This window comes from Equus asinus, chromosome X (genome assembly GCF_041296235.1).
Source record: "Equus asinus isolate D_3611 breed Donkey chromosome X, EquAss-T2T_v2, whole genome shotgun sequence".
In the NCBI taxonomy this organism is placed as follows: Eukaryota; Metazoa; Chordata; class Mammalia; order Perissodactyla; family Equidae; genus Equus; species Equus asinus.
Genome location: NC_091820.1, coordinates 45,181,574 through 45,201,223, shown reverse-complemented (window position 1 = coordinate 45,201,223; position 19,650 = coordinate 45,181,574). Strand labels below are relative to the sequence as shown.

The 19,650-nt window shown below is 37.7% G+C and overlaps 1 protein-coding gene across 4 annotated transcripts in view; it reads left to right on the top strand.

Annotated features, from left to right (window-relative positions):
* The window catches only part of USP9X (ubiquitin specific peptidase 9 X-linked), a 145,387-nt gene that overhangs the window by 58,010 nt on the left and 67,727 nt on the right, over window positions 1-19,650 (top strand). For 2 of the 4 annotated variants that reach the window (XM_070502649.1, XM_070502647.1), the window contains exons 10-14: window positions 1,596-1,748; window positions 2,665-2,769; window positions 6,601-6,807; window positions 8,732-8,868; window positions 10,708-10,841. In XM_070502649.1, coding sequence (XP_070358750.1) covers window positions 1,596-1,748; window positions 2,665-2,769; window positions 6,601-6,807; window positions 8,732-8,868; window positions 10,708-10,841 — 736 coding nt within the window. Of the gene's footprint in view, window positions 1-1,595; window positions 1,749-2,664; window positions 2,770-6,600; window positions 6,808-8,731; window positions 8,869-10,692; window positions 10,842-19,650 lie in introns of all 4 variants that reach the window. The other 2 variants (XM_070502648.1, XM_070502646.1) reach the window with 1 other exon arrangement.

Here is a 19,650-nt window from a genome sequence, read left to right as displayed (position 1 = left end):
CACTGGGCCACGGGGCTGGCCCCCTAAGAATTAACTATGTAGTAACATAGTTTATTATTTGGTGGTGATACTGGTAGTAGCATAGCACATCTGAATGTCGGTGTTTGAAGGAATTATTAGCTTGCTGGGGGGAGTTGGTTGAAATGGAGTAGATAAAGGTGATCTTGGGAATAGATTGGGTAGTATCTAGTACCTAATAAATGAAGTGGCCTATTGTTCATTTGACCAATTCCACTTAAAAGATTTTAAATTAGGATATATAATTACTGGAATAAGATCTGCATGGATTAATGTTTTATCATTTTAAGAACTGCACTTAAAGTTGCATCATTTTGACATTGAAAATTTAGGAAACTTTATTTACCATAGACATTTGTATATGTTGTAGTTTTAAAATGAATAAGTATGCCCCTTAAAAAATATTGGTTGAATAACTTTAGTGCCTGCTGTCTGACAGTACTGGGGAGACATCTGTAAAAGAACTGTCCTTGCCCTGAAGGCGGCCTCGGTTTCATAGGGGAGACAGTGCTTAGAATGTGATCAGAAGTATGTGGAGGATGCCTAGACACTGGCCTCGTATTAGGGGTCAGGTGGTAGACATTTGGTTTTGTGTATGTGATTCGCCTGTCCACCTTGTGGGAAGTCAAGCACAGAGCTACTCATAGTGTGTTCCAAGGGCTGGTTCTGGTCCTTGAGCTGTTGCCAGTCCTACATGAGTATAGGAAATAGCATTAAGTGTTTAGAAACTTTCAGAGCAATTTTATATTGTCACGTTTTTAGTGTATTTTACAAAAATGTCTGCCTGCAACAGATTAGAAATAAAAAGGTACCTTTAACAATTGAAAAGTATACTTTTCTAGCACATTTTGGTGCTAAATACTTCTTATTCTCATTAGCTTGAATACTGTATAATCATACAGTGGGGACTATTACCTTTTTGTATCATAAGTTATAGTTTAATATCTATTGGTATAGATATTAAATAAATGCCAAACAACATTGCATAGTATTATAGAAACACAGACGTGGGAAGCATACAGCCTTGATTCAGATTCCAGTTCCAATTCCAATACTTCCAAGCCTGTTTACCGTTCTGTAGCAGGATAATACATCCCTCGTTGGGATTGTTTGGAAGATTCAGGAGCTAATGGATAAGCAATACTAGTGTAATTGGTTAATAAGTAAAAGCAAAAAATAGCCTTTTCACCCAAATCAAAACTCGTATAAGGAATCCAAAGACTCTAAAATAGGTCATGTTCCCACCCTGTTTAAACCGTGGTGATTGCTGTGCTTAGGTAATATTTTTCTGAGTAAATGCTGGAGTAGAATCTTTAATGCTTTCACCGTTTGTAATTCCTGGAAGCATTTCTGTATGTGCAAAATTAAATTGTTTTTAATGAACTATTTCCATGAAGTTACTGTGATCTTTTCCTAATTTTGTATTAAAACACCTAAGCATATTACATGAGTGTATTGTATTTTGTGAGTGCTTTTCAGTTCCTACTAATGTTGTTGAAAAGTGTGAACAATACTTTATTTTTCTAAAAGCTGTGTTGTAGTTTCTGCTTTGAAAACAATTTTTGACTTCTATTTAGGAATGGATCCAGCAGAACAATATCTTATCCATAGTCTTGCGAGATAGTCTTCATCAACCGCAATATGTAGAAAAGCTGGAGAAGATTCTTCGTTTTGTCATCAAAGAAAAGGCTCTGACCTTACAAGATCTTGATAATATCTGGGCGGCACAGGTAAGCAATTTAAGTTGGTGGTATTTGGTTTGTAAAAGAAAAATACTAAAAGCCAAAGAAATATAGTAGTCGTGAAATGGGATGAAGGCTTATATTGTTTGAGTTTTTGTATGTTTAGGTGCTTGTTTTCAGAAATCCTGCCAAGAATCTTTTTGAAATAGCCACTAATATTTTAAAAATGAAAATATTTCATCATCTACTCTATGTTTTTGGTAAAAGTTGGCAGTTTGTAGATGGTTTTAAATCAGAGGTAAACAGTAAAATAGTTAGGAATGTCTATTGAAAGAGCATAAGACATCTGTAATTGATTTCTTCATAAACTTAATACAAAGACAACTCCAATGCCTGCAGAGTCACTAACCCACTAGATCCCTTGCCGAGACTGTGGGATGTAAAGGATGCATAGCTTGTCAGAAGGCCAGTCACCTTTTTGGTTTCACAGCTAGAAACTTTATAATTCCTTTGATTATCTTAATGACAAGTTTCTGCTCATGGATCACTCGGGAAGTATGGGAGTTCTAGGTTACAAAGCTTTGTTTTTTGAGTATATAGCCACCAAGAAAACATTCAGTTTTGCCTTTGAGTGTTTAAAATTCCAGTTTTGAAACAATACCATTGGTGTGCTTTATTTTTCTCCTCTTGCAGTGTTAAAATTGGCACACTAAATTCAATAAACTAATAAAGTTCACATCAATTCCCAAGGTATACATTAACCATGTATATCAAGAAATTGAATTGTCAGGTTTTAGGTGGCAGTTCTGAAGCATGTAAAATGTTAGGAGTTTTCTTATGTTACACCGTAAGATGAAGGAGATGGGAATGCTTCATTAATTTAATAGTTGTCAGCAGGCAGTAGACACTACTTATCTGCTGTTCAGATTCTAGTATCCTGTGATGTTCTTTGTCTTTTCAATAGGCGGGGAAACATGAAGCCATTGTGAAGAATGTACATGATCTACTGGCAAAGCTGGCATGGGATTTTTCTCCTGAACAACTTGATCATCTTTTTGATTGCTTTAAGGTAATAGTTAACAAAGTAAAGTATTACCATTTCATTTTTAATAGAATTAATTCATTAGATCTGTGAGTAGCTCTTAGCCAAGAAATATTTAAATAGAAATCATTAAATAGTCTCTAGTGTGAAGGAATTGGCCATTGTTTTCTTTTCCAATGAGAACTTGATGTTCATTTTTGTAATAGTAGCCCTCATAAACAAGGATTTTCTTTTAACTCAGGTTGTCAATTTGGACTTATTTCCTGTAGCAGTTTGTATTTTTATTATAGGTTCAGGTGAAGTGTAGGACTGTGGGGAAGAATGATTAGTTACAATGGAAACTGAGGAGGAGACAGCAAGGGATGAGCAGGGCCTCGGTATTCTGGCGTGATATGCATAGGCAGATTGGAAATGTAATTCATAAGGTAGCCCGAGAGCCCCTGCAGTCACACCTGCATTGGTGCCGTCATGTCGTGTAGTAGTCTCTCTCCACTTGCTGGTATTGGGTTTGTAAAAGCCAAATGATTGGTGAATTTGTGGATTAAGAAAATAGGACCTTATAAGGTGTTCCATTAACAATTTGCATTAGATCACAGAGGTATCTTGTTAAAAATAACATTTCTACTGCCTGCTGGTAGGAACACAAGTTGCTACAACCTCTTTGGAAAATAGTTTGGTATTTCTGGAGAAGCGTAAGATTCTCATGACTCATCAGTTTGACTTCTGAATATATACTCTAGGGAAACTTCTGCAACTGCTGCACACGTGCAACAGGATACATGTTCAGCATTTGTAGTGGAATTATTTAATAACAAAAAATGGCTATGTAGAATGGATCAGTAAATTGTGGAATGTTCATATAATGAAACAATTCACGACAATGAGAAGGCAAATTCTAGCAACTCAACCACATACATGGTTGAAGAAAGGAATGAAGTCACACAAGTATTCATATGCCTTGATTGCATTAACATAAACTGCAGGAATAGACCCAGCTGGCTTCTGGAGTGCTGCTTATCATGTGTTATTTTTGACCTGGGTAGTAGTTACACAGGTGTTTACATTACGCACTATAATGTATATATTTATACCTTCCTTGATATGTATTTCACCATAGGAGAAAAAAAATAATACCAATTATTGGTTTCCACCGCAGATTAATTAAATCCACATTGCTAGGTATGGGGCCTAGGAGTCTGTATTTTTAAGACAGATTCTCAGATGAATCTTAAGCACATTAACGTTGTAAATCACTGCCTTATGGAGAAATTCAGTTTCAAGTACCTCAAAGGCACCTGAGGAGAGAATAGAATCAGTTATCATGGGTGCGCTAAAGTTAATTGCCATTCACTTTTAATCTTGAGATGACTTCTGAAATGGTGGTGCGTGACCAATGATTGCCATGATGGGAGAAAGAAAGAAGAGGTGGACTGTCATTACATTCCCTGAACACGCCTCTTTTAAGGATGGTCTAAATGCAGTCATAGTCTAAATATAAAAATCTCTTATCTATTTTTCCCCCCTTTGGCTTAACAGATGTTTATTGAGCACTTGTTTGGTAACAAGCACTATTTTTTGAAGTGTTGGTAAATCAAGCAATTCTTATGGAATGCGCCTTAACTTCTTTCTACTAAAGCCAAGTCAAAGGAAACATGAAGTCCAGGTCACTTTGCAGTTCTTTATAGACTGCAACCAGATGATTTCAAACTTGTTGATTGGACTTTGCTGACGTATGTGCCTCGTCTAGTTTTTAAATGTTTGAATTCTAAGTAAGTCTTGGTTCTTCAGAGCGGTCCCACCAGTTTGCGGTCCCACCAAGAGTTTCACATCCTTGTCAACACTTGTTTTTGTCAGAACTCTGGATTTTTGACAGTCTGCTTGGTGTGAAATGTTACATCATTGAGGTATTGGTTTTTATATCCTTGATCATTATGAGGTTGAATATCTTTTCATATGTTTGTATTCTTTTGTGTGTGTGTGAAAAGCCTTATTCAAGTCTTTTGCCTAATTTTTCGCTATCGGATTGTTTGTATTTTTCTTGTTGATTCGTAGGAATTCTTGACATATTCTGAATGCTAGTTCTTATCAGTTCAGGTGTTGCAAATAATTTCTCCCACTTTGTGGTTGTCTTTTATATTCTCCTTATGGTAGTTTTTTGTTTTCTCTTTTGTTTTTTCACTGAGAATGATTTGCCGTGAGCTAACATCTATTGCCAGTCTTCCTCTTTTTTTGCTTGAAGAAGATTCACGCTGAGCTAACATCTGTGCCAGTCTACCTCTGTTTTGTATGTGGGTTGCCACTGCAGTATGACCACTGATGCGTGGTCTAGGTTGTTGCCCACTGAAGCAGAGCGTGCCAAGCTTAACCAGTAGGCCGTAGGGCCTGCCCCATCCTTACAGTGGTTTTTGATGAACAGATGTTCTTAATTGATTTCTCCTTTTTATATGTAATTATTTTACTATATATCCCTTAGAGATGAGTACACAAAAAATTCACAATAGCATTGTCATACCTAAAAAACGAATAATTCCATAATATCATCAGATAGTGTTAAAACTTCCAGTTGTCTCAGATCATACTTTATTTTTGATGTTTGTTTCCATCAGGATCCATACTTTGTAACTGGTTGCATATGTGTTTCAAGTCTCTTCGAATCTGTAGTTTCCCCCTTTATCTTTTTCTTTCCTTGCAATTTATTTGTTGACGAAAGTGGATTGATTGTTGCCTTTTTGTATGTCAAAAGTAGAATATAATTCCCCCTCCTTGTGCTAGAATACATTATAGGTTTCCATGTGCTCTTCCTTCAGGAGGCATGCAATGCTTGGTTAGCTCTCTTTTTAAGATCTTCTTAATTTTAATCTTTCAGTCTTATACACTTAGTAGTTTTCATATTCCTTTCCTAATTTTGAGCGGCTAGGAGGAATTCAAAGGATGCATTCAAGTCATTTTCCAAGACATCCTGTATTTATTTCAAACGTCTGTGTAATAATTCCATTGTAAGGATTTTCTGTAATTAATCATCCTTCTACTGTTTGCCACTAGTTTGATTTCAGTTTATTTTCTAAGAAACACTGATTAGCCACTTTAAACATACAGTTTTCCTTATTGCATGCTGACCTCTACCCACTAGATGCCACTAGCAAATACCTCTCCCCCCTAATTGTATAAACTGGGCTTTTTGAAAAATAGCGTTTTAGAGAGGGTTTTTTCCATTTTAGAGTTTAAAATGAGTATTTCATCTTCCAAATTTAAATACCATTGTATCATTTCTATCTCAGTTAGAAATTATTATTCTTGGTTAATAACAAACCTTGCCGCAGACTTTTGTTTTCAAATGCGTAATATGCGTTGCTCTATAAGCAGCTTTTTTCATTTATTATGAAAATTGTTCTCTATCTAATCGTCTGTATCATCTCTTAAGATAACTTAAAAGTCACAAATAGACTGAATCTAAGGCAGTGGTTTTCAACACGGGGTGATCTGTGGCCACCGTGCCCCCCTCCCGATATTTGGCAATATCTGGAGACATTTTTGGTTGTCACAGCTAGAAAGAGGAGTTGCTACTGGCTTCCATTAGGTAGAGGCCAGAGATGCTGCTAAACTTCCTACAATGCATGGGACAGACCCCCACGACAAAGAATTTTCCTGCCCAAATGTCAGTAGTACCAAGGTTGAGAAAGCCTGATTCTGAGGTATTTAACTATAAATGGAGATTCCTGTTTCCTGCAGTTTGCCTTATCTCTCAGGTATCACTTAAATAATCGTGTGCTCAGCTATGTTGTCTTTCCAATCCAGTGACACTTATTTTAAGCAGTGAGAAATAAATATGTTTTCATGTCATTTAAAAATTTTTTCTAGGCCAGTTGGACAAATGCAAGTAAAAAGCAACGTGAAAAACTACTTGAGCTGATACGCCGTCTTGCAGAAGATGACAAAGATGGTGTGATGGCACACAAAGTGTTGAACCTCCTCTGGAACCTGGCCCACAGTGATGATGTGCCTGTAGACATCATGGACCTGGCTCTCAGTGCCCACATAAAAATACTAGATTATAGTTGTTCCCAGGTAAGTGTGTGCTGCTTTGTTTGGTTTTTTTTTTTTTTTTTTTAAAGATTGGCACCTGAGCTAACAGCTGTTGCCAATCTTTTTGTTGTTGTTTATTTGTTTCTTTTGCTTTTTATCCCAAATCTCCCCAGTACATAGTTGTATGTTTTAGTTGTGGGTCCTTCTAGTTGTGGCATGTGGGACGCCGCCTCAACATGGCCTGATGAGCGGGGCCATGTCCGCACCCAGGATCCGAACCGGCGAAACCCTGGGCCATCGAAGTGGTGCTTGCAAACTTAACCAGTCGGCCACAGGGCCAGCCCCTGCTTTGTTCACTTTTTGTGACCCTTCACAATTAGGATAGCTTAGATACAGAATAGTTCCAGGTTTTTCTGACATTGTCGTTTTTGAAGTGACTTGAAAATTATTTTCTTCATGTAAGTCTGCCTTCCTCTTCCTAGGTCTCTATGTCAAAGTTTTGTGTATCATCTGAAAAGCATTTTAGTCTCCTTGGGAGCAAGACAATATAAACAAAACAGGTTATGTAGTGGTAGTATTGTCAAATGTTTGCTGCTGAAATACCAGTTTCAAATAGATCCTAAGATACTAAAGCTGGGGCCGGCCCGTGGCCTAGTGGTTAAGTTCGCACACTCCACTTCGGCGGCCCAGGGATTTGCTGGTTCAGATCCTGGGTGCAGACACGGCGCTGCTCATCAAGCCGTGTTGTGGCAGCATCCTGGGTGCCACAACTAGAAGGACCTACAACTACAATATACAACTATGTACCAGTGGGCTTTGGGAGAAAAAGGAAAAATGAAATCTTTAAAAAAAAAAAAGCTGTTTAAGGACTTTAAAGGTAAGAGAAGTTAGGTTTTCTTTGCTCTTAGGGAAGTTAAGAAAAATTAGTAGAATTTCCTAAACAATAAAACATTATTGCCTTTCCTGTGAGCAAATCACACAGCAGCTCCTCTGCATTCTGATTTGTCAAGTGTGTATCTTTTAACTCATGGTAAAATGAACGTTGCTGAATAACTGATTTCCCACTTGTTAAGCCTGTTTGCTATACTGGTGAGCTGCAATTTAGGTAAGGTTAAAGAAAAGAAGCTCACGTAGGTGTATGTGATTCAGATGCTACTCCCTTTTTGCCTATACTTGCTTGTGACGGTTCATTAACTATTTGGTATATCAAATAGTAATAAGAACTTTGTGTTTAAATTATTTCATTGAACAGAGACACATATGCACAAATAATTCAAACTTAAAATTGTTGGGTACACAAACCTGCATTTCTGATTACTATTGACTTAGGGGAAGGAGTAAAGTAAATGAGGAGAGAAGTAAAATATCGTATGTGAGATAATTTTGAGTTTAGAACATTATTTTTTAATTGCTTATACTGTTTCTATTCCTTTCTCTCCCTCTGTGTACGTGGATATGTCCTTATTTTGATTTTGCTGAATTTTTTAAACTTATTTTAAACTTATTTGCCATACCATTATTTTCTTGGTAGAATACAAATTTTCAATGTTCCTCACTGTGCTAAAAAACCTATATAGAGTAACAGTTAGGGTTGTATGTTATTGCTCAATTTTATTATGTGATAGAGTCTCTTAAAATATTGGATAAAAGCTAAACGCCCACCTTCTGTGTGCCTAATATTTAGGATCTATACCTTTGTGTGGATATATCTGAGTCCAGGTCATGTTGAGCTTTTATTACAGTATTTTACGCTTTTGGAGTTTTGGTAGTAAATGTGAAATACAAAGGTACTTAAAGCAGCTTTTTCTTTTTAATTACTATTAAACTCTTTATTGCGCTTATGGCAAAATGTATGTGATGCGAACCTTACAAGAAAAGCTCTATTTTGTAATTCTCAAAATAAGTTGTGAAGGCGGGATTCTCTTGAGTATTGACCTATATAAAACAGTGTAATTGTTTGTTTAAGGACCGTGACACACAGAAGATCCAGTGGATAGATCGCTTTATAGAAGAACTTCGTACTAATGACAAATGGGTTATTCCCGCGCTGAAGCAAATCAGAGAAATCTGTAGTTTGTTTGGTGAAGCACCTCAAAATTTGAGGTAAGGCTTTTAACAGAGAATTTCAATATTTTCATTGATGTATTTTATTGAAAAGAAACAACATTATCAGTTGGTAAAAGCAAATTTTAAAAAAGAAAATTAGAGTGGGGTGACAGGAGGCTGAGAGAAGGGTTAATGTGGATGAAAGAAGATTCCTGTATCATATACAGCTCTGATTTTATTAACGAGGAAATAAGCCACAATTAAGTGAGAAGTATCAGAATCAAGATGATAATACTGCCTTTCAAAAGGTTCTTGGTTCACAATTATCTCTATTTCCAGCAAGTATAACGGACAGTTTCATGGCATGTGTTGTATCTGTTAATCTCATTCATCATTTCATTTTATCTTTCTTGCTTTGTTTTCTCTTTGTGCAGTGGCCATCCTTTCTATCTCGTATTATATATTTCTCATAGACCTTATTGTTTCCTTAATTGGCTCACTCTGAAATATTTAACATTTTAGTAACTTCAAAACATCATACTACAGAAGCTTTCAAAGTAAAATAAACCTGTTTCTTATTTGTTTAATAGTTAATTTTTAAATTTAATTTCAGAGATTAGACTGCAAGTATGTTTAAATTATGAAAGATATAAAAATACATTTTTCTGATTTATTTTAGCTAAATTTCTGTTAAATAGCTGTCTTTGAATACATTATCTTACATGCCAAATTCTAGTTACCGGAATAATTTGTCTTTGTATTTTCTGGTTATAAGAGTTGCAACTGATAACATGCAAAGGAAGAATAAGGAAGAGAGAGAGCTAGGTATAGTGCAAAGAATATTAACAGTGGAGTTAGGATTCCTGGGCATGACTCTTGTGTGTAACCAGTCGTATCATCTTGTAAAGATTCTCTAATCTGAAGACATATATTTTTCTGTGTATAAAATTAAATGATTACCAAGATCTTTTACAGCTCTAGATTATTATGATTATGCCTAAGGCAGAAGTAGAAAAGTTCGTGTATACTTTGGTTTTAACAGTTGAACTTTGTATCATTTTTTCCCAAAGCTGGATAAATAATATGAAATTAGAAAAGCTATAGGGATAAACAGTGGAGAAAATTCAGACGTATATCTTATTAACAGTAACATTTATTTGAGGGACGTATTTTGATTGCGTTTTGCCCGCTGTACATAGTGCCTCTTGGCCTTTCTCAAGTGAATTCATCTGTTGTAGATAGACACAGTAGCTTACATACTCTTCCTAAGGAGCAGTGGCTTCATCTCCACAAGAGTACTCATGGCTATGAAAGTTGATTGATGTCCCTGTAGGTGGCAAAACAGGTTGGCAAGGGACTAGATACCTTTCTGGTGCTATCTCTGGGCAAACTTGGCTACAAACCAAGTGTCCCAGAATGTGCCGTTAATGGATAATAAATAAAACTTTACTGAAAGCATTTTCTTTGATTAAATTCTTCACTGCAATTAAAGCATAATCTTTGTAGTGCTAATCTTGCAAGGGGTGTTTCTATTTTATAATTCTGGGAATAATCATGTGAGTTTATACAAGTGCTGTGGTACTACTGTAGTATAGGAGGAAATAGCAGTCATTGAAGTAGATTCCCATGGTTTGAAATTGGAGAATGTTAATGCATAGTTTTCACGTGAAAAAGAATAATGGGATAAACGTCTCATTTTTCGAGACATCAATTATTTTCTTTTAAATTGCTTGATATTGTCATTAAAGAGAGTAAATGGCCAAAAGTGTAATTCAGTTATAAAGGAAACCATTCTAAGTTTTTAAATTAGTAGGTAAGAATTTAGAGTTTATAAGCTCTTGTGATTACAACAGAGTTTAATTGCCTAATTATATTGTTAAGTTCTTCTCGTTTCAGTCAAACTCAGCGAAGTCCCCATGTATTTTATCGCCATGACTTAATCAATCAACTTCAGCACAATCATGCTCTAGTTACTTTGGTAGCAGAAAACCTCGCAACTTATATGGAAAGCATGAGACTGTATGCTAGAGGTATGTATTGTAAGCTGGCGTGGACTATGGAGAAGAACAGCAACTTCCTTACTAGCATCCTTTGGGGGCGTCAATTACCTTAGCAATGACAACAGAGGTATTTTTAAAGATACAAGATAATTGGGTTTATAAATTGTGTTTCTTTTAGAGTTTATGATCCACTTTACTCCCAACTCTTACACGCCCTAAATTCCAGGCCAGCATTCCAAGGCTCTTTACTAAGTGCGTGCCTTCCCCACTCTCTTTGTAAATTCATTTCTTTTTGTTCCCTGCCTGGGAACTCTGCCTGCCTGTACTACAATTGGTTGTTACCTTCTTAGGTATGTACTTGCCTCATTGTCAACCTTTGTTTCCTTGCTACCACCACCTTATTCTTTTCAAGAAAACTTATTGAAGTCTATTCTTTTTTTTAAAGATTTTATTTTTCCTTTTGCTCCCAAAGACCCCCGAGTACACAATTGTGTATTTTTAGTTGTGGGTCTTTCTAGTTGTGGCATGTGGGGTGCCGCCTCAGCATGGCTTGACGAGCGGTACCATGTCTGTGCCCAGTATTCGAACCACCGAAACCCTGGTCCGCTGAAGCAGAGTGCGCGAACTTAACCACTTGGCCACAGGGCCGGCCCCTGTTCTTGAATATATTATAATGTAATAATCTGTTATAATCCTAAATCTATGTTTCATATAAGTGCTTCAGACTTTATTAATTAAAATTTCACAAGAATAGAGATGCAAGGCTTCAAGAATCCACATGTTTAATCGGTTTCCAAAATGTGAATTTGTCTAGCCATATTAGGGTAAAGTTTCCTGTGGTTTCAACATCCAGTCTTTAAGTGCCTGCCATATGTGGAAGTCTGTTTCAGTGCTCTTTTGCCCTCTGACAGTTGTGTCTGAGTTTGTGCTAGAGTACAGATGGGTTCTTAGTACATATTCCTCTGTCTTACGCCAGATTCGTAGGTCCCAAAAACTATTTTATAGGCTTGTTTGTTCCCGAAGCTGTAGAAATTAAACTTTATGTTACCAGTGTTAAAGATAGACTTGAGCATAATGGTTACTGAACACACCACTCGCATAACATGGTATAGTAGAATCTGCAGAAGCCAATAGTAGATATTAAAAATGAGGAGACTTCTGATACTCATTATTTAAAGAGTAGACTCTTGGCATTATTGAATAAAACCCCAAGGTGCTTATAAATCATGAGAGTTATGCTTAACACATATAGTATGTACATTCCCATATAAAATTCAGATAAACATAATTGAAAAATTAAGCAGGTCTTCATATACCCCTAGTGATTTTGTTGACCTATTCTTCCATTTACCTCCTCTGGGCCTGCTGAGTTCTAGTAGGCAGTAGGTTGTAGAGCTAGGTAAGCAGTCTATGCATCAGGCAGCTGGTAAGCACCAGGTAATGATCTTTTATCATTTCAATCCTAAGGTTTTTCTACGCAGCATGATAGAACAATCAGGGCAGTGTAGGCATGTGACCCTGTGAATTATATTCTGTACCAAATGCAAGCAAAATCAGAGAGTGGCACAAAAGGTTTCCATGTAGTTATACCCAAGTATGCAAGCATCTGGGCTCAGTTTAACCTAACTCCAGTTTTGTGTTATGGTCTCTTCTTTCTGCTACAAAGCCCTCACAGATGGCAATGCATGCCTTCCCTCAGAATGGAACATAAATCATATGTGCTGCAATGCTGATTTTTATTTGCTTCACTTGAACATGGTGTTTCACTTAATTTTATCATCAGAGGTTGGGGACCCTGTTATCAGGGCAATCAGGAGATGGTGCATGTGCATTTCAGCTTCACTCGAGTTTTCTGCTCTGTTGTAGTCAAATTCTACATGAATCATTGCTTCATCTCAATTTCATGGCCACAAGAATGTTTTCAGTCTTCAGTTTCACCTCCTTTTGTTGTCTGTATCTCCACAAAGTAAGAGATGTGAATCTGCATGGTCAGATTGCCTCGATTTGAAACGTGACCCAAACATATTAGCTGTGTGACCTTGGAGAAGTTATTTATGCTAGAACAATGCCTGGCACTTAGTAAACTCTTGAATTTTTGTTCTTATTGATATGTTTGCTTGAATTCATTGACACCCTTTTCTCCCCTGCCTTCTGTTTCTCCTACCTTTGATACCTTTTCATCCTCTATTACAGTACTCTGCTGAAAAATACTGATCAGTCTACAGATACTTAAATATGGGGGGAAAAGTAATTTTTAAAACTAGTAAAATTCTCCTGTTAAACTTTTCGCAGCATTAAATCACTTCTGTGGTAACATCAACCAATTTGTGAATTTGCAATTCTAAATTAAATTATAATTCTGCCTCCATATAATAAAAGTGTTGCATGGATCCCATTAGGTATGAGACATTTTATTTAGCCGAATAACTCGTGCCTCCACAGTTCAATGATAATCTCAATTTCTGATAACTTTTTCACCAATATTAAGTTTTTGTTCTGCCCATATTTCATCTCCACTATCATCCTCGGCTCTGGGAAAACATTTCGTCAGTTGTATGGTCAGCTGATCCTACCTCTTGTTCTAACAGTAGTTAGTGAAAGTAATGAACTTATTATTATTCTCTACAGTATTGACTCGTGTTCTTACTACTAGTGCTTTTAGCCACTGGTACTTAACAAATCCTTTCTTAAAAGCTTTTTATGTGTATATAGCAAAGTGTAAAACCGTCTTTCAGTTTTCACTCAAGGTTTACTTCATTGGTAGGATAGTCATTGTACTGACTTGAACACTTATGGGAAGTTTTATTTACCATTTTTCCTGTTTTGTGGATAGAGTTGGAGGACTTGTCTTCATTGCACATCCCATTTTTGCATTCCGTTTTCTAAGAACTGCCACTTTGAATGACCTCTTCCCCAGTCTCTTACATCCAAAACTGGCAGTTTTTAAGAACTCTTGATGAGTTGTCATTCACCAACTGTGCTCTGTGTTAGGATGCACATCCTAGGCTAGATTTTCTCAGTAGTGCTGGCTCATTCCTACACATCAGCTGTGAAATACTGTTAAGTCTGTGTGGGTTCTTTGTGATTTAAAAACATTAAACTAGTATCCATTTTATGAACCATTTATAGTTCTCTGGAGTAATGGCTATTTCCAGGCTTGGTGCAGGGACAGTACAAGATGATCCTTGACCATCTGATTCTAGAAAGTGAGAAAGTGCTTGAGGAATCATAGTGACATGTCAAAGAAACACAGGAGTTGGCTCTCACTGGCCAAAACTGGATCAAAAGAAATAATGAAAATAACTAAACCCATTAAGTGAAATATGAACCCTTCAGTCTATACCGAAAGAAAGGAAAATACCAACTAATAAATATAGAACATATGATGATGATAAAAAACCGAGGAATGAGGGATTTAACTTCTGGAGTGGTGGGAATAAGATGCCCATTGGACCTTCTCCTTAACAAAACAACCATTTAACTAGAGATAATTATTTTAAAAATAATCATTTAAAGTATATGGGAATTGTCTTAAGGGGGTACAGCAAATGGGGAAACATATACTCAAGAAAATCTGCAAAATCGCAGAAGGAACGGCAAGAATCTATAGCATTTGAGCCACACCTCACTCCCTTCTGCCGGTCTAGGGCTGTGGTTCCACCACAGGAAGGGCAAGCTATTGGTATTTGTCTTCCCCAGTCCTGTGTTGCAGAAACTCTATTCTAGGCAATCATGGCAGGAGGACTAAGACTCGCTTATCTTACCCAGCGCCTACTCATAGGGCGGAAGCTTTACTCCAGGTATGGCAGGCTGAGAATACTTGAGTCCTGGTTACCCCTGCTACAGCTTGCTCAGAAGATAGAAGTTCCATGCCAGGAGGGGCATACTGAGAAAACCGGGGACTATGACCAGCACCACTCATAGAGCCAGGGGTATCACTCTGAGAGAAGCTTCCTGCTGTGTTGCCACCAGCTCCTATGCGGTGGTACAGAAGTTCTGCCCAGTCGGAGAGACAAGCTGTGAGAATGAAGAGCTCAGCAGTTAGGCTTGAAGAGACTAACTTTATTTGGACCAGATCATGCCATTCCTAAGGGTGTTATCAAAACCAGTGGAAATTTTGGCGCAGAGCAATTAAGAGGGTACTTGTAGCTCCGTGTACTCATATCAACAAGCGAAAACAGCTGAGCAACCAGCAGTTTAACAGAGAGATCTAGATAAAGAAACAACCAAGGTGAGCCCTCCTGGGCTCAGTCAGGCCAGGGAGGTCAGGAATGCTGTGCACATGCATTCGACTGCACCCATTCAGAAGCAGTCAGAGCAGGAGGTGTGGGACAAGTTGTATGCATTACACAATCTACACACAGATCCATCAACAAAGGCTCGAAGCTTCACTAGCACAGGTACTTAAATTCAACTTCTGACCAAATACTGCATGAATGATAAACTACCCAGACCCAGGGGCAACCACTAGGAAGCTTGCTTAAAATATAATTGCATGTATCCCTGGCAGTCTGGAAGACTACATGTCATGCCCAAGACTGCACCCTCTCAGGAGTAATTGGAAAGAGAATATCTGAGCTACCAGTCCCTGACTGAATGTGAAACAAAGGAATAAACTCCTTGGACAGTGATGGTAAATTCCAGACCACACACGTGTCCAATGATAAGGGTGAAAATCTAACTTGCCAAAGGGACTTACTTAAGCACAACCTTTGAGCAATAAGGGGATTATGCTGACCCAGGAGCAACCCATAGGTAGCCAGACTAAAAGATAAGAACAAGGGGAAAGCACTGTGGATGAGATAGACTTCACAGAGTTAGTGAAGCCCCGTCACTAAACAGCCAGGCAAACAGTGTCACCCTGGGAGGGTGTGGTGTCTGTCTCCAAGTTGCTACAATATATCTAAGATTCCTGTATTTTAACAAAAAAAGATGCCAAGTGTCACCCATACGTACACAGACAACAGAAACTGCCTCTGAAGGGGCCCAGATGGTGGACTTTGGAGACAGATACTTGAAAGTAGCTGTTACAAGTATGTCACAGAAATTAATGAACTCTTGTCTAAAGAATTAAAGGAAGGTATCATGACATTGTTTTAGTTAAAAATGCCAGTACAGAGATAGAAACTATTTTAAAAAAGAAAGAACGAAGCAAATGGAAATTCTGGAGTTGAAAAGTACAATAGCCAAAATGAAAATTTCACTAGGGGCTGAACAGTAGATTTGAGGGGCAGAAGAAAGAATTGGTGAATTATAGATCAGTAGAGATTACACAGTCTGAAGAACAAGGGAAAGAGGATGAATAAAAATGAATAGATTCTTAGGGAAGTATGGGACAGCATTAATAGTGCCAACAGGGGCTGGCCCTATGGCCGAGTGGTTAACTTCACATGCTCCGTTTTGGCGGCCCAGGGTTTCATTGGTTCGGATCCTGGGTGTGGACGTGGCATCACTCATCAGGCCATGCTGAGGTGGCATCCCACATTGCACAACTAGAAGGATCTACAACTAGAATATGTAACTATGTACCGGGGGGCTTTGGGGAGAAGAAGGAAAAGAAGAAAAAAATTGGCAACAATTGTTAGCTCAGGTGCCAATCTTTTAAAAAAAGAAAAGAAAAATGCCAACACATGTAATGGGAATACCAGAAAGATAGGGGGGAGAGAGAAGGGGGCGGAAAAACATAATTGCTGAAAGCTTCCCAAATTCAGTGAAAGACATTAACCTACACATCCAAGAAGCTCGACTCCAAGTAGGTTAAATGCAGAGAGACTCAGGTGCAGACACATCATAGTGAAAAAGAAAACCTTGAAGGTAGTAAGAGCGAAATGACTGTTCGTCCATAAGGAAACCCCAATAAAAATAACAACTGATTTCTTATGAGAACATTCGAGGCCAGAAGGCAATAGGACAACATATCACAGTGCTCGGGGCAGGGGAGGAACCTGACAACTAAGATTCTTTTATTCAGCAAAACTGTCTTTCAGAAACGAAGGCAGGATAAAGACATTCCCAGATAAATGCTGAGAAAATTTGTTGCTAGCAGATGTGCCTTCCAAGGAATACTAAAGGAAGTGACACCAGATAGTAATACAAAGCTGCAGAAAAAAGGAAATTTGGAAATTTTGCAAGTGTATGGAAATTATATACTCCTAACTAACCAGTGGGTCAAGGAAGAAATGATAGAGCCAGCCGTGATGGCCTAGTGGTTCAAGTTCGGCACTCACTACTTTCGTGGCCCAGGTTTGCTTCCTGGTCGTGGAACCACACCACCTGTCAGTTGCCATTCTGTGGTGGCAGCTCACATAGAAGAACTAGAACAACAAGGATATACAAACATAAACTGAGGCTTTGGGGAGGTAAAAACCTAAAAAAAGAGGAAGGTTGGCAACAGATATTAGCTCAGGGCGAATCTTTCCCTGTTAAAAAAAAAAAAAGAAGAAAGGACAAGTGAAAGGAGAATATACGGAGATGAATGAAAACACAAAATGCCAAAACTTATAGAGCATTGCTAAATCAGTGCTTAGAAGAAAATTTATGGCTCTGAATGCCTGTATTAAGGAAGGAGGCAAATCAGTAACTAACTTTTCACCTTCAGAAACTAGAATAGAGCAAACTAAACCCACCCAAAGCTAGAAGGAGGAAGGAAATAATGGTTAGAGTGGAAATAAATGAAATAGGGAAGAGAAAAATGCAGAAAATCAATGAAGCTGAAAGCTGGTTCTTTGAAAAGATCAGCACAATTGACAGATCTTTAGCTAGGCTAAGAGGACTCAATTATGAAAATCAAAAATGAGAAGGCATCACTACCAACCTTACAAAAAGAAAAAAGTATGAGAGAATAGCAAATTACTGAAATTGACTCAAGAAGCAATTAAAAAGTTGAATAGGTATAACAAGTAAAGATTGAATTAATAATCAAAAGACATTCTCACTGAGAAAAGCCCAGGACCAAATGGCTTCATTGGTGAATTTTACTGAGCATTTAAAGAATTAACACTGATCCTTCAGAACTTCTTTCCAAAAAAATAAACACTTCCCAACTCATTCTATGAAACTTATTGCCCTGATATTTAAAAAAAGCACAAAGACATCAAGAAAATTACAGCCTAGTATCCTTTGTGAATATATACTCAGAAGTCCTCAAAAAAGACCAGGGACTGGGATCGGCATCATGGCTGGGTGGTTAAGCTCGCACTCTCTGCTTCAGGGGCCCAGGGTTTCACTGGTTCAGGTCCTGGGCGCAGACCTAGCACCGCTCCTCAAGCCATGCTGAGGTGGCGTCCCATGTAGCAGAACTAGAAGGACCTACAACTAGCATATACACCTATGTACTCGGGGGCTTTGGGGAGAAGGGGGGGAAAAGGAAAATTGGCAACAGATGGTTAGTTCAGGGCCAGTCTTTAAAAAGAAAAGGAAAAATGAATTCAGCAACATACAGAAAGTATGCTCCGTGACCCAATGGAATGTGTCCCTGGATCACAGTGTTGATTTGACACCCAAAAGTCAATTGTAATATACCATATTAATAGACCAAACGGACCAAAATTACATGATCTTTTCAGTAAATGCAGAAAAAGCATTTGACAAAATCTAACACTTTTCATTGTAAGAAAACATTCAACAGACTAGGAATGGAAAGGAATTTCTCCAGCTAATGAAGGGCATCTTGAAAAACCCACAGCTAACATCATACTTAATGGTGGAAGACTGTCTCCTTTACCCCTGGGATCACTTCTATTTAACATTCTACTGGAGATTCTAGCCACGGCAACTAGCCAAGGAAGAGAAAGAAGCATCTTGTTTGGAAAGGAAGTAAAGCTATCTCTAATCACAGATAACATTATTTTGTGTATAGAAAATCTTAAAGAATCCACTAAAGTCTGTTAAAACTAATAAATGAGTTCAGCTAGGTTGCAAACGTTAATATCAATATACGAAAATCAGTTGTCTTTCTATACACTAGCAATGAACAACCTGAAAATGAAATTAAGAAATTAATTCCATTTACAATAGCTGTAAAAAGCATAAAATACTTGGGGATAAATTGAACAAAAGAAGTACAGAACTTGTACACTGAAAACTATAAAGGAACATTGTTAAGCAATTTAAAGATCTAAAAACATGGGAGGACGTCCCATTTTCATGGAATGGAAGACTTAATATTGTTAGGATGGCAATACTCAACAAAATTCCTATAAAAATACCCCAATTTGGGGCTGGCCCCGTGGCCGAGCGGTTAAGTTCACGCGCTCCACTGCAGGCGGCCCAGTGTTTCCTTGGTTCGAATCCTGGGCGCGGACATGGCACTGCTCATCAAACCATGCTGAGGGAGCATCTCACATGCCACAACTAGAAGGACCCACAATGAAGAGTATACAACTATGCACCGGGGGGCTTTGGGGAGAAAAAGGAAAAAATAAAATCTTTAAAAAAAAAACCCCAATTTTTTCTTTTTACAGAAATTGCCAAGTTGATTCTCAAAATCATGGAAATGTAAGGCACCCTAATTGCCAAAACAATCTTGATGATAAAAGCCAAAGTTGGCTGACTCATACTTCCTATTCAAAACTTACTACAAAATAATAGTAATTAAGATGGTGTCATACTGACATAAGGATAGATGTATGCATCAATGAAATGTAATTGACAGTCCAGAAATAAACCGTTTTGTTTATGGTCAATTGATTTTTATAAGGGTGCCAAGAATATTCAGTGGGAAAGAAATAGGTCTCTCATAAATGTTGCTGGAAAAACTGGATACCCACATCTAAAAGAATGAAATTGAATCCCCTACCTCACACCATGCACAAAAATTAACTCAAAATGGATCATAGGA